This window comes from Dendrobates tinctorius, unplaced genomic scaffold (assembly GCF_039654945.1).
Source record: "Dendrobates tinctorius isolate UK_male_01 unplaced genomic scaffold, ASM3965494v1 ptg000154l, whole genome shotgun sequence".
Lineage (NCBI taxonomy): Eukaryota > Metazoa > Chordata > Amphibia > Anura > Dendrobatidae > Dendrobates > Dendrobates tinctorius.
In genome coordinates, this window is record NW_027361821.1 from 9,660,673 (window position 1) to 9,676,976 (window position 16,304).

Consider the following 16,304-nt stretch of genomic DNA (forward strand, 5'->3'; position numbering starts at 1 on the left):
GTGCATTCCAAAGAATTGGCGCAGCACGTGTAAAGTCTTGGAGATCGGAGTGGGAGGTTCTGATTATTGAGGATGCTAACCTCAGGTCATCAGCAGAACGGAGGGCACGGGTAGGGTGGTATACTGAAACAAGGGAGGAGATGTAGGGTGGTACTGAGCCATGGAGGGCTTTGTGGGTGAGGGTAATAAGTTTATACTGAATTCTGGAGTGGATAGGTAGCCAGTGTAATGACTGGCACAAGGTACAGTAGAGGCATCGGTGTAACAATTGGTGAGGAATATGATCCTGGCTGCAGCATTCAAGACAGATTGGAGAGGGGAGAGTTTGGTAAGAGGGAGACCGATTAGAAGACAGTTACAATAGTCGAGACGAGAATGAATAAGAGAAACAGTAAGAGTTTTTGCAGAGTCAAAAGTAAGAAAAGGTTGAATTCTAGAAATGTTTTTGAGGTGCAGATGACATGAGCGAGCCAGTGATCGAATGTGAGGGGCAAAGGAAAGCTCAGAATCAAGTATGACCCCTAGACAGCGGGCATGTTGCTGGGGAGTAATAGTGGAACCACACACAGAAATGGCAATGTCGGGTATAGGTACATTAGTAGAGGGAGGAAACACAAGGAGTTCAGTCTTTGACAGGTTCAGTTTCAGATATAGTGAGGACATGATGTTAGACACAGCGTTTAGACAATCGCCGGTGTTTTCTAGAAAGGCTGGCGTGATGTTAGGAGAAGAAGCGTATAATTGGGTGCCATCAGCATAGAGATGGTACTGGAAACCAAATCTACTGATTGTTTGACCAATAGGGGCAGTGTACAAGGACATGTGCATATGCAGATTTTTCCTTCTCATTCAGAAAAAAAGACTGTTTTTCATCCGTATGTCCATATCTTAAAACTGTGTGTCATCCGTATGTCTGTTTTTTGTGTCTGTGTGCCATCGTAATGTCTGTTTTTTGCATCCTTGTGCCATTTGCATGTGTAATATTTGCATTGGTGTGCCACCAGTATGTCTGTTTTTGGAATCTGTGTGCCACCTGCATGTTTTTGCACATATGGCATCTGTTTTTACCTGAACAATTTAATAAATTGTAACAACCATTTAAGCTGCCACCGTGGGCAGTGTGTCCAGTAGTTTACATCTCAATGTGGCGCAGTGCCTCCCCACGAACCTAGCTGGGAGCTCTAGGGGAATAAAAGAGGGTCTTTCACTTTTGCCAGGGGTCAACCCGGGAAACCCATCCCCATGCACCTCATGCAGTCACAAGAGATGAGATTAAAACATCACAACAGGTTTATTGCATAGAGGTTAAATGGAGTTAAATGATGTAAAAGGCAAGGTGCATAATAAGCTACAGCAAACAAATGATATCACACATACACAACAGATATGTGACACTCTTAAAGGTATAGAATGTGTTTCACACTGAGCTTGGATGCTATGATAGCACAGGGCAATCCCAAGGGGGTAAAACAGTTCAGCTGTCAAACCATAAATTCTCCCAATTCTATCTATGCTACTAACGCACAGCTGAGAAAGACACTCTCCCGTTAAGTGATTCAAAATACTCTCCTAACTAATAACACTTAACCCACAAATGGCTGCAGCAATGCAAGTATTAGTTCATCATTGGGGCCTGGTTGCTGCAGATGTTGGCGCACTTTCAGGGACCATTGGTGCACTTACTAATTCAATAAGAGCAAAATTTTCCTCACAGATGATCCTCTTAAAAACTTTTTGGAACCTGGAATCAAAAGTCCCAACAATATTCAATTAACATGTAGTTCTGTTATAAACTCATCAACAGTGGAACCACAAGTCCTGGCAGGGTGTTCTTAATTCTTGATGCAGCAACTCTCTAGTCACACTTGTCTCCAGCTTAGAGCTTCAGCATTCAGATACCTGGGGAAACTTGGAGAGGGGTCATGATCTTTCTCTAGGGTAGGCCATGCAGCAGTGGACATCTCCTGGTAACCTGGCTTGCCTGAAGGACAAAGGAATAGCTACAATCATAGTGGGGGTATATAAAATATGTATAAAATAATTAACATATATACTACTAATCGATATCAAACCCTTTACTACACTGAGCAGGACTATGATGACACCATGTGGACAGTTGGAACAACCTCCAGCAAGAAAACAAAAAAGAAAAACTGACCATATAGTCAACTAAAATAATTTTTATTATAATTTTTATTATAATTCTGGTTAAAAACACAATGGAACATACAAAGCTGAATTAATTAGTGTACAGTTACATTGGACCCAAAACCAGGAAGGGTATATACGAAGTATTCTGCAATACAAATATTACAAATGCTGCAATAAGATATTGCCATACATACACTCAGGTTAAAGTGACATGTGCAAGTACTATACTAGAGTATATTACCAATATTCCCAGAATGTAGTAATAGCGATTACAAACAAAGTAACTTGTGCAAGTGCTTTTCCAGAAAAAACATAAAACCTAATACAGTCACAACAAAGTGACCTGTGCAAGTGTTTTCCAGAAAAAACATAATCTATTACTATCATGACAATTAAATAAATCAAAAATCCTGTGCATAAATTAGTAGAGTGGTATTAATATCCATTATATGAGACCAGGATTTACATAAGGTCCGAGAGTGATAGTATCAATATTTGTAAAAGCAACATTCATAGATTAATGTGCCAGCAGGTATATACACTGCTCAAAAAAATAAAGGGAACACTAAGATACCACATTGTAGATATTACTGAATGAAATGTCACAGCTTCAAATCTTTATTTTTTACATAGTGGCATGCGTTGAGAACAAGAATACATAAAAATGATCAATGTAAAGCAAAATTAATATCCCATGGAGGTCTGGATTTGGAAGGATACTCAAAATCAAAGTGGAAAATCAAATTACAGGCTGATCCAACTTCAGTGGAAATGCCTCAAGACAAGGAAATGATGCTCAGCAGTGTGTGTGTGACCTCCACGTGCCTGTTTGACCTCCCTATGACACCTGGGCATGCTTCTGATGAGTCGGCGGATGTTGTCATGAGGACTCTCCTCCCAGACCTGGACTAAATCATCCGCCAACTCCTGGACAGTCTGTGGTGCAACGTGACGTTGGTAAATGGAGCGAGACATGATGTCCCAGATGTGCTCAATCGGATTCAGGTCTGGGGAACGAGCGGGTCAGTCAATAGCTTCAATGCCTTCATCTTGCAGGAACTGCTGACACACTCCAGCCACATGAGGTCTGGCATTGTCCTGCATTTGAAAGAACCCAGGAGCAACCACACCAGCATATGGTCTCACAAGGGGTCTGAGGATCTCATCTCGGTACCTAATGGCAGTCAGGCTATCTCTGGTGAGCACATGGAGGGCTGTGCGGCCCTCCAAAGAAATGCCACCGCACACCATTACTGACCCACTGCCAAACCGGTCATGCTGAAGTCATGCTGAAGGATGTTGCAGGCAGCAGATTGCTCACCACGGCTTCTCCAGACTCTGTCACGTCTGTCACATGTGCTCAGTGTGAACCTGCTTTCATCTGTGAAGAGCACGGGGCAAAGTGGTGAATTTGCCAATCCTGGTGTTCTGTGGCAAATGCCAAGCGTCCTGCATGGTGTTGGGCTGTGAGCACAACCCCCATCTGTGGACATCGGGCACTCAGACCATCCTCATGGAGTCGGTTTCTAACCATTTGTGTAGATACATGCACATTTTTGGCCTGCTGGAGGTCATTTTGCAGGGCTCTGACAGTGCTCCTCCTGTTCCTCTTTGCACAAAGGCTGAGGTAGCGGTCCTGCTGCTGGGATGTTGCCCTCCTACGGCCCCCTCCACATCTCCTGGTGTACTGGCCTGTCTCCTGGTAGCGCCTCCAGCCTCTGGACACTACGCTGACAGACACATCAAACCTTCTTGCCACAGCTCGCATTGATGTGCCATCCTGGATGAGCTGCACTACTTGAGCCACTTGTGTGGGTTGTAGAGCCGGTCTCATGTTACCACGAGTGTGAAAGCACAACCAACATTCAAAAGTGAAGAAAACATCAGCCAGAAAGCATTGGTACTGAGATGTGGTCTGTGGTCCCCACCTGCAGATCCACTCCTTTATTGAGTGTGTCTTGATAATTGCCAATAATTTCCATCTGTTGTCTATTCCATTTGCACAACAGCATGTGAAATTGATTGTCAATCAGTGTTGCTTCCTAAGTGGACAGTTTGAATTCACAGAAGTTTGATTTACTTGGAGTTATATTCTGTTGTTTGTGTTCCCTTTATTTTTTGAGCAGTGTATATGCGTGCAGCAAAAACACATCCAGTGAAAAAAATGTATGAAAAGTATCAGGGAACTCACTAGATAATATGGCGCGTCTGCTCCTGGATGGCATTGTCCGCAACGCACGTTTCGGCACATAGCCTTCGTCTGACCTTCACAAATGATAATTGAGTGCAAAATTATTCCTATTCCTATATATAATAAATATGTATGTGTGTGTATTGTACAGTGGGGCAAAAAAGTATTTAGTCAGTCAGCAATAGTGCAAGTTCCACCACTTAAAAAGATGAGAGGCGTCTGTAATTTACATCACAGGTAGAACTCAACTATGGGAGACAAACTGAGAAAAAAAAAATCCAGAAAATCACATTGTCTGTTTTTTTTTTCATTTTATTTGCATATTATGGTGGAAAATAAGTATTTGGTCAGAAACAAGCAATCAAGATTTCTGGCTCTCACAGACCTGTAACTTCTTCTTTAAGAGTCTCCTCTTTCCTCCACTCATTACCTGTAATTATGGCACCTGTTTAAACTTGTTATCAGTATAAAAAGACACCTGTGCACACCCTCAAACAGTCTGACTCCAAACTCCACTATGGTGAAGACCAAAGAGCTGTCAAAGGACACCAGAAACAAAATTGTAGCCCTGCACCAGGCTGGGAAGACTGAATCTGCAATAGCCAACCAGCTTGGAGTGAAGAAATCAACTGTGGGAGCAATAATTAGAAAATGGAAGACATACAAGACCACTGATAATCTCCCTCGATCTGGTGCTCCACGCAAAATCCCACCCCGTGGGGTCAGAATGATCACAAGAACGGTGAGCAAAAATCCCAGAACCACGCGGGGGGACCTAGTGAATGAACTGCAGAGAGCTGGGACCAATGTAACAAGGCCTACCATAAGTAACACACTACGCCACCATGGACTCAGATCCTGCAGTGCCAGACGTGTCCCACTGCTTAAGCCTGTACATGTCCGGGCCCGTCTGAAGTTTGCTAGAGAGCATTTGGATGATCCAGAGGAGTTTTGGGAGAATGTCCTATGGTCTGATGAAACCAAACTGGAACTGTTTGGTAGAAACACAACTTGTCGTGTTTGGAGGAAAAAGAATAATGAGTTGCATCCATCAAACACCATACCTACTGTAAAGCATGGTGGTGGAAACATCATGCTTTGGGGCTGTTTCTCTGCAAAGGGGCCAGGACGACTGATCCGGGTACATGAAAGAATGAATGGGGCCATGTATCGTGAGATTTTGAGTGCAAACCTCCTTCCATCAGCAAGGGCATTGAATATGAAACGTGGCTGGGTCTTTCAACATGACAATGATCCAAAGCACACCGCCAGGGCAACGAAGGAGTGGCTTCGTAAGAAGCATTTCAAGGTCCTGGAGTGGCCTAGCCAGTCTCCAGATCTCAACCCTATAGAAAACCTTTGGAGGGAGTTGAATGTCCGTGTTGCCAAGCGAAAAGCCAAAAACATCACTGCTCTAGAGGAGACCTGCATGGAGGAATGGGCCAACATACCAACAACAGTGTGTGGCAACCTTGTGAAGACTTACAGAAAACGTTTGACCTCTGTCATTGCCAACAAAGGATATATCACAAAGTATTGAGATGAAATTTTGTTTCTGACCAAATACTTATTTTCCACCATAATATGCAAATAAAATGAAAAAAAAACAGACAATGTGATTTTCTGGATTTTTTTTTCTCAGTTTGTCTCCCATAGTTGAGGTCTACCTATGATGTAAATTACAGACGCCTCTCATCTTTTTAAGTGGTGGAACTTGCACTATTGCTGACTGACTAAATACTTTTTTGCCCCACTGTATGTGCTGTACATCAGGATATAAAGACCTCCACACCACTCAAACAAATTTTGACTTAGGACCAAACGTTCTTCTCATTCACCCAGAGAAACTCCTGTATGACACAGATTATGCAACACCCAATTGTGCTATATCCTCTCTGCACACGTGGTTGAAAAGATTCCTAAAATATTCCAATATTCCACCTACCTGCAACCTGTTAGTGCCTCCAATAGTGCACATCTGTCACATATTTCAAGCTTCGACTTGATTTAACATAATCACAATATTAAAAGTAGAATTAAGAAATTAAGCATATCAAATTTTAGAAACTGCAGCCTGCCTTACAAAGCCCAATCCATGTCTTCTATTTGGGCATGACTGATTGCTAGGGGCCCCATTTCTTGACTCAATATAAACATTAAAACTGGTGACCCTTGCCCCAGAATCAGACTAGTTTGCGCAAAATGGCAGTGCATATATAGTTTATGGTTAAAGTGGTATTCCCAGAAATTTGCGCCCAAATTTTAGTGCATTTTTTGGCACATGCTGCTGGACAATAAACCATTTATCCTTTTGTGTAACGCATGTCACTTTTAAGTGATGCCACATACCACTTGTCAGACAAAAAGCAAAAAGTTTGTATCTATCCCCTGAACATGTGGGAGGTGCAAACACATGAGATGATATGACTTGTTTGATCCAGTCTTACAATGTTGACTGTTTAATATCTTTTGTCCCTATGTGGTCTCTTATGTGGATGCATCAGGACTGGCTCACGCATCATAAACTTATGAGAGAGTCCTTAGTATGCAGCATATTATATGTAGTACTCTTTTTGCACTTTGCAGTCACTTTTTGCATAGCTATTTTCTATAATCTTTTGCACTTTATGGGATATCTATATATAGTGTTTCTTTTTTTTATTATTAATTCAATGAATTTTCTATGAATTATGGTGTTTGGGCTGGCGGAACGCACCAAATTATAAAATAATAGTAGGTGCGTTCGCAGCCCGGGGTCCACCGTGCAGAGGTGGTACACTGCTGCTAGGTAGTGGCGGAAGAATAGAGCGGCGTAAAAACAGTTACACGTGGGTTACGTCACCCAATGTGAACAGGTGCGAACTCTGTTAATGCACAGAGTCGCACAACCGCTGAACGTAGATGCCGGAGCCTGTTTAGCTCACAGAGCCCGGCCAAAAGAGCGCACAGTGTACGGCCACAGAACTCTACCCCAAGGACACGTGGTTAGAGTCCTTCTAGGCCCACTGAGCACACGGCATTGCTGCCGCGAGTGCCGCTATAGACGCTGGCTATGAAGTGGAGCGCGTGCACTGAGGCGTGCTGAGTCCCTGGTGAGGGCTGATGCCTGACTCAACCTCTGTCCTCCCTACACCTAAGCCTGGGTGCTAGCAGGCTAGGCAGCACAACACATGTGTACCAATGGTAGGGGTTTCTTAATGAGTCATTCACCAGAGACATTCATACGTGCATACATCACTCACTCCACATAGTCTGTAAATACAGTCTTATCCTAGCGCATGGCCGAGCGGCCATGCGAACCTTTTATAGCCGCGAGCATCCGGAACCTTCCTGGCTTCTTGGATGGGCCAATCCGAACATGAGCAGGACCTGAGCACGTGACCTTCGATCTCCAATGGGAGATCACTCCACGGGCATGCTCAGTGGCCTGACATGGGGACTTAGTCCCTGGAGAATCTTGCTGCTGAGCAGCATGTATTGTCATAGATGTGCCAGAGGTGGCAGCAGCAAGCAAACCCACGGAGCTGGTCTGGGCAGAGTGCCTGGACCGACGAGTTTGCTGAGCAACCTCCTCTGCGGCTGGAGAGGAATGGGATTCTCGCTATGCAGCGACAGAAATCCGATGCCTAACATTACCCCCCCTCCTAGGGCCCCTCTCTGGGCCTCACTCCACTCAAATTCCGCAATGAGAAGAGGAGCGTGGATGTTCCCCACCGGCTCCCAGGTCCGAGCCTCTGGACCATGACCCTTCCAATCCACCAAGTGAAACTTTTTGCCCCGCATCATCTAGCATCCCACGATGGCATTGACCTCAAACTCGTCTGACGGCAAGTCTGATGTCCCAGCAGATGGCTCAGAAAACCGGGACATGTGCACCGGCTTAAGGAGAGACACATGAAATGTGTCCGATATAGCCAAGTGTGGTGGAAGAGCCAGGCGGTAGACCACAGGGTTGATCTGCTCGAGGACCTTGAAAGGGCCAATATAGCACGGTGCAAACTTAGCGGATTCCACCCGCAGCCTGATGTTTCGAGTGGAGAGCCACACTAAGTCGCCAGGAGCGAAGGTCAGAGCCGGGCGCCGGTGAGTGTCAGCGGAGGACCACATTCTCTCCTTGGAGGCCCGGATAGCATCCTGCGTGCGATCCCAAATGTCACGTGCCTCCACCACCCAGTCTGCCACCCTAGAGTCGGTGGACGACACGGGCATGGGCACTGGGACGCGTGGATACTGGCCGTAATTTAAGAGGAATGGGGTCTGAGCGGTGGAGTCGGCCACAGCGCTGTTCAAGGCGAACTCCGCCCACAGCAGCAAGGGTGCCCAATCATCCTGCCTGGCCAAGACAAAATGTCGCAGATATGTCACCAGGGTCTGATTGGCTCTCTCAACCAACCCGTTCATCTCGGGATGATAGGCCGAGGAGAGATTTAGCTCTATGCTGAGCAGAGAGCAGAGCTCTCTCCAGAACCGAGATGCAAACTGAGGACCCCGGTCACTGACAATCTTATCCAGCATACTGTGCAGGCGGAAAACATGTTTAATAAACAACGCTGAGAGAGTGGTACCAGATGCACCATCTTGGAGAAATGATCGGTGACCACCCAAATGACGGTGCTGCCACTGGACTTGGGCAGACCCACCACAAAGTCCATACCGACCATCTCCCAGGGCCTGTCAGCAACCGGCAGAGGGTAGAGTAACCCAGCGGGCCGATGCCGAGAGGGCCGATTCTGGGGGCAAGAGACGCACGCCTGTATATAGTCCCTGACGTCACGGGCCATATGCGGCCACCAGTACGTCCTCGCCAGAAGCTCAGAGGTCCGTTTGGTCCCAAAATGTCACCCAGCCTGGACAAATGAGCCCAAGAGAGGACCTCCGGTCGCAGATGGGCAGGGACAAAAGTCTTGCCCGGAGGTACAGACTCGAGGGCGACCGGAACCACGGTCCTCAGGCTCTCAGCTGAGGCTCCTCCTCCTCCGATGACACCACGGAGCGGGAGAGAGCATCGGCCCGGACGTTCTTCTCCCCGGAGAGAAAATGCATTGTGAAGTGGAAACGGGAGAAGAACAAGGACCATTTGGCCTGGCGAGAATTCAACCGCTGGGCTGTTTGTAAATAGACCAAATTCTTGTGGTCGGTGAACACCTGGAAAGGGTGGCGAGCCCCCTCCAGGAGGTGTCTCCACTCTGAAAAGGCCAACTTCATTTCTAGCAACTGCCTGTTGTTAGGAGATTTCTTCCTTCCCTATGATGAAATCTAGACCCTTACATGCTGCAGTCTCCTGCTTTTCATCTGCGGTAGAGGAGATTGCAGAGGAGAGTGCCTTGTGGCAACTCTCTCCAGAGGCTAACTCCTCTGTTCCCTCCACTGAGCATGCTCATGGGACGAGCTCCCATTGGAGTTCGGGAGTCACATGCTTAGGTCCTGTGTCCAATCCTATTGGCTCCTCTTGGAGCCTTGGAGACTTCTGGAAGGTCCCGTTTGGTATAAAAAGCGCGCATGGCTGTTCCGCCATGCGCTAGTATTTCATACTTGCTGCTGTATGTATGGTCATGGAGGCTTAGACTGGTGACTGACTTATTAAGAAACCCCTTCCCTCTGATAATACGATTGTGTGAGTGCTTGGGTTCAGCCAGTAGCAGCGCTAGCGCCAGCGCGCATATGCTCCATCTTGCTCAGCAGCTTAGCGTCTACATTGCAGCAGCATTATTGCAGCGCCTTGCCAGCGGCTCAGTTCTTGCCGCACTGCAGTTGCAGCTTTCTCTGCATCCGCGGTTGCGACGCTTCGCACTTTATTTGACGGTAGGTCTAGACGGAGTAGTCCTGCTGTTTAAGGCTACTCCTGTGACTGCGAATATCGCGACTGTATCGCTGTGAGTCTATGACTCTGAACAGACTCAGCATTTAAGTTGAGCTTATTTGCCTGCAGCTCTGTGAGTAAAACAGAGCTTGCTTTTGTGCACTGGGTGCCGTCTAACCCTTTCGCACATTACCGCCTTGTGCTCTGCCTCTCTAGCAGCGTTTTTTCCATCCACCGCACAGTGGACCCCGGGTGGCGAAGGCACTTTATTTATTTTTTATTTAGTGTCTTCCGCCACTCCTAACACCTGTCCCCGATGGAATAATTCCTCTCTGCCGGTGTGAAGGTTTTGGAGAAGACGCATGGGTGCTTCCGACCTTGCGAGTCCTTCTGGAACAGGACCGCTCCAGCACCGACGGAAGAGGCATCCACCTCCAGAATGAAGGGCTTATCTACATCGGGGCGATGTAGAATGGGAGCACTAGCGAAATGGGACTTAATGGAGGAGAAGGCCTTGGAGATCGGTTCCGACCACAACTTGGGGTTTGCACCCTACTTGGTGAGGGCTACCAAGGGTGCTACCAAAGTCGAGAAGTGGGGGATGAATTGGCGATAGTAATTTATGAACCCCATAAAGCGCTGCACCGCTTTGAGAGAACGAGGTTCCTGCCAATCCATCACCGCCTGTAGCTTGGCAGGATCCATGGCCAATCCCCGGGCGGAGATGATATAGCCCAGGAAACGCAAGGACTCCTGCTCAAACACACACTTCTCCAACTTGGCATAGAGGGAGTTTGCCCGCAGGCGATCGAAAACTTTGCAAACATCTCTCCGGTGGGAGTCAATATCTGGTGAGTAGATGAGAATATAATCCAGATAGACTACAACCGAGGTGGTAAGCATATCCCGGAAGATATCGTTCACAAAGTCTTGGAAGACTGCCGGGGCATTACAGAGGCTGAAGGGCATCACCAGGTATTCATAGTGCCCATCCCTGGTGTTAAATGCCGTCTTCCATTCGTCCCCATCACGGATGCGAATCAGGTTGTAAGCCCCCCGCAGATCAAGTTTGGAAAATACCCTCCCTCCCCGTAACCTATCAAACAGCTCTGATATCATGGGCAGAGGATACTAATTCTTAATGGTGATGGCGTTAAGACCCCTGCAATCAATGCAAGGACGTAGTTACTCGCTCTTCTTCTGGACGAAGAAGAATCCCGCCCCCGCTGGTGACACTGACTTCCTAATGAATCCTCTTGCCAGATTCTCCCTGATGTATTGAGACATGGCCTCTGTCTCCAGGAGAGTTAGGGGATAGACTCTACCCCGGGGAGGCTCAGCACCAGGCAAGAGGTCAAAAGGACAGTCATAGGGGCGATGCGGTGGAAGGGTCTCCGCCGCCTTTTTGGAGAACACGTCCGCATACTGTCGATAGTGTTTGGGGAGCAAGGAGAGATCTGTGGGAACCTCGGTGGAGGCAACCTGAGCGCACTCCCTCAGACATCTACCCTCACATGATTTACTCCACCCAATAATCCTCCCTGAGGACCACTCTATATAGGGGGAGTGGTACCGCAACCAGGGGACCCCTAGAAGTACCTGGTCAATACTCTCGGGTATGACGAGGAGGGATATCGTCTCCTGATGAGATGGAGCCACTGAGAGTAACAAGGGGGCGATCTGGTGGGTTATCTGTGAGGGTAGAGTGGCGCCGTTCACCACTCTGACGGTGACTGGTGTAGACATCATAACCAGGGGTATAGCGTGCCGTTGAGCGAAGGCTGACAACATAAAATTGCCCTCTGCCCCGGAATCCACACAAACCTCCACCGCCGGAGTGGAAGAACCAAACCCAAGTGTCCCCTTAAAGGACAATTTGGAGGAAAACGCTGCAGATTCTAGTGAGCCGCCTCCTACGGCCACTAGGGGTGTGCGTCTTCCCAGCCACTGTGGGCACTGGTTGACAAAGTGACCAGACTGCCGGCAACCATGACAGATCACAGGGGCTCGAGCGGGCCGGGGCCTGGATCCCTTGCGGGAAGCCCCCTGACGCTCGGACGCCTGATTGGGAGATTCCAGAGTTTTAGCAAAACTGGGTGCCAACCTAAACCTCTGCCTACACTGTGTCCGCTCCAACCTTCGCTCGGCAAAGCGAAGGTCTTTACGGGTGGAGACGGTGATAAGCTCCTCCAGTGTAGCAGGAATCTCCCTGGTGGCCAGAGCGTCCTTCACATGGCCAGCCAAACCTCTCCAGAATGCTGGAATGAGGACCTTATCTGGCCACTCTAACTCCGAGGCCAGTGTCCGGATCTGGATGGCAAAGTGGCTGACCATGGAGGAACCCTGTGACAATGCCAGCAGCCGGAGCGCAGTGTCATGGGTGACTCGCGGTCCTAGGAAGACATGCTTCAGAGTGTCCAGGAACCGAGAGGCAATCTGCACCACATGATCACCACGCTCCCACAGCGGTGTGGCCCACTCCAAAGCACTGCCCAACAAGAGGGAGATAATAAATCCCACTTTGGCCCGCTCGCAGGGGAATCGGGCTGCCAGCTGCTCCAGCTGTATCGAGCACTGGCTCACGAAACCCCTTCAAGAGGCACTATCACCCGAGAACTTCTCGGGCAGTGGGATGCGGGACAAAGTCGGGGCAGGGATGGCAGTGGTCACACGGGAGACAGCCTCTGTGGCTGCCTGAGCAGCGAATGCAGTAACATCCGCAGCTGAGGCTGGACGCTTGAGAGCCGCCAACCTGCCCTGCAGCTGCCGGATGTACTGCAGCAGGCGCTGTTCGTCCGCCATTACTAGCCAGACCCTGGCGCTAGGATAATGTTAGGGCTGGCAGAACGCACCAAATTATAAAATAATAGTAGGTGCGTTCGCAGCCCGGGGTCCACCGTGCAGAGGTGGTACACTGCTGCTAGGTAATGGCGGAAGAATAGAGTGGCGTAAAAACAGTCACACGTGGGTTACGTCACCCAATGTGAACAGGTGCGAACTCTGCTAATGCACAGAGTCGCACAACCGCTGAATGTAGATGCCGGAGCCTGTTTAGCTCACAGAGCCCGGCCAAAAGAGCGCACAGTGTACGGCCACAGAACTCTACCCCAAGGACACGGGGTTAGAGTCCTTCTAGGCCCACTGAGCGCGCGGCATCACTGCCGCGAGCGCCGCTATAGACGCTGGCTATGAAGTGGAGCACGTGCACTGAGGCGTGCCGAGTCCATGGTGAGGGCTGATGCCTGACTCAACCTCTGTCCTCCCTACACCTAAGCCTGGGCGCTAGCAGGCTAGGCTGCACAACACATGCGTACCAAGGATAGGGGTTTCTTAATGAGTCATTCACCAGAGACATTCATACGTGCATACATCACTCACTCAACATAGTCTGTAAATACAGTCTTATCCTAACGCATGGCCGAGAGGCCATGCAAACCATTTATAGCCGCGAGCATCCGGGACCTTCCTGGCTTCTCGGATGGGCCAATCCAAACACAAGCAGGACCTGAGCACGTGACCTTGGATCTCCAATGGGAGATCACTCCACGGGCATGCTCAGTGGCCTGACATGGGGACTTAGTCCCTGGAGAATCTTGCTGCTGAGCAGCATGTATTGCCATAGATGTGCCAGAGGTGGCAGCAGCAAGCAAACCCACGGAGCTGGTCTGGGCAGAGCGCCTGGACCGATGAGTTTGCTGAGCAACCTCCTATGCGGCTGGAGAGGAATGGGAGACCGCTGGAAGTAAGGCTCGGGATTCTCGCTGTGCAGCGACAGAAATCGGACACCTAACATATGGTTTATGGGCAAAGCACTTTCACCCTATATATCAACCTCTGTCACTGGTGACATTGTAGAATATAATCTATATTTTAGGAAAGTCCACCATTGTAGTGAATTAATCCTTCCCCTATGCTACTATCACTTATTTATTTATTTTCTTCCTGTAACGGTATTTGAATGATAGTGTCTCCATGCATATATATGGCTTAAAATGTTTTATATGTAAACAATAAAGTTATATGTTTCTAAACTATTTATGTTATGCGTAGTCTTTCTTTATAGGTTTAACAATTGTAACTTAACTATAATCAATATACTTCATTTACTCTTGGCTCAGTGGCTTTGGCCAATTTCGAAGGTTTTGAAGAAGCAGGAAGTGTCTAAAACACATAATAAATATGGTACAAGTTGTAAAATAAGGTTTTAGGCAAAAGTGGCATGCAAATCATTTAGCTTGACTTTTCCAGAAGTGTTATTTAGGCATGCATCTTGTGTAGGGGTACTGGTGAATGGATGAGAGAGAAGAGATCTGTAACATCACCTATTGTGAATGGAGGATCTTGTGTTATCTGTATACACAGTAAAGGTGCTAACCAAAGGTGGGCCCCAATGCAAAAATCTCCATCAAGGCCCTCAACTATCATAAGATTTAAATGACTCTATGGTCCACTAGACTCCAGGACTTAGGTACAACCCCAACCCCTGCACTCGCTATACATACACCATGGTGCTTTCTGTCATTATCCTGCCTGTGTTGATAATGTATTGACTGCTAAGATCTATAGAGAATCAAGCTTAGTAGACAAATTGAAAATTGTAAGTTTTCTTTACTATAGATAGTAATATAAAAAAATCTCCAAAAATGTATAAAATGTGGCTTTAAACCGTAGGTTATTTTCTGTATACACATTTCCTTTCAATTGGTTTTATGTCTCCAAACATTGGCAAGAAGATCAGTATAATGTGAGGCATGTATAGTCAGTTTTAGTAAAGACACTAAATAGGACTTCCTCAAACCAATTATGCTGTTTACGCTGTTGGAAAAGTACCAGCACTTAGTTTCAATCTTGGGCATTTTTAGCAGCACATGAATTATATATTTCAGTGACACAACAATGTAAGTCAGATGGAAATTTTCTTCATATGATATTCTTATAATGTGACCCTTGGAGATTACTCAGTGCTCGACTGCACAGAGGAGATGATGTAAAGACTTTGTCACACTTCACACCCTAGATCAAACCCTGTAACGGTGTGACATCAGTTTGTTGGGTATACTTCTGTGTGTACAGACTTCTTTTTAGTTACCACCTTTTACCATTATTCAAGAACAAAAGCTCTCCTTATTTTCAGGTTACAATTTGTAGAAAATGGAGAATATTTCGATTTACCATGGGAACATTAGCCGAGAAGCTGGGGAGAAACTTCTGTGCGAGGCTGGAAAAGATGGAAGTTACTTAATACGTGATAGCGAGACAAAACCTGGCATGTATTGTCTTTGTGTCCTGTAAGTAATTCTGATAACCCATGTTTTGTATGCTTTGTTTCTTTCCCTGTTTTCATCTATGATAGAGCTATTAATTATTTTTCTGGAATTGTCAGTATGTGTGATGATCATCTTTACCACATACGAATCAATCAGTGGTAACTATAGAACATCTGAAACTGTATTCCATCTTACATTTTCATTTTTTATTGATATTTTTTAAACCAGATCGTTAGAAACTAAGTTTACCTTCAAGAATACAACATTGAATTATTTCATGGTGTGTTACCTTAATTCAAGCAAACAATAATCTATCACTCATCATCAATTGTCGAACAGGAAACTTAGAATAGCAACAGATTAAAAGTGTTAGTAAATGTTATACCAAAATATTGACCTGGTATTCGAAAGAAGGTTAAGTAAATAAATAACAATGCCTAATGTGGTGTAAAATGGAGCTTGAACATTATGGAGGTTTTGCTTTTCTTTTTTTAGAGAAATGTATGTATTTAATTTGCAAGTCTTTCCTGGATCATCTGAATTTACACACCAGTAGATTATTACCTTCACTATATTTACTATACTTACAAATAAACCACTTACTATCAGCTAGGACAGGTCACAAGTGTGAACAGTAAAATGACGTAGCTAGACAACCTGCGTGCACCGCTGTGGGTAAATCATGCTCTTTCCACTGCCAGATCGCAATATGTGCTTCGTCTCCATTCTTTGATGGCAGCTGGCAAGAGAAATGAGTTCAAAGATCGCACTGATAATTGAATCAAGAATTTTAAATAGATGGTAAAACAGATGTAGTCTTGATAGGCACTGAATGGCCTAGATCTTACAGACGTTACATTTTATATCTGAGGGTGTAAAATTTAGAGAGATCCCT

The 16,304-nt window shown here is 46.6% G+C and overlaps 1 protein-coding gene across 1 annotated transcript in view; it reads left to right on the forward strand.

Annotated features, from left to right (window-relative positions):
- SH2D1A (SH2 domain containing 1A) overlaps window positions 1–16,304 on the forward strand; it is a 64,224-nt gene that overhangs the window by 25,006 nt on the left and 22,914 nt on the right. The window contains exon 2 of the mRNA XM_073547531.1: window positions 15,277–15,430. Coding sequence (XP_073403632.1) covers window positions 15,294–15,430 — 137 coding nt within the window. The 5' untranslated portion in view covers window positions 15,277–15,293. The remainder of the gene's footprint in view (window positions 1–15,276; window positions 15,431–16,304) is intronic.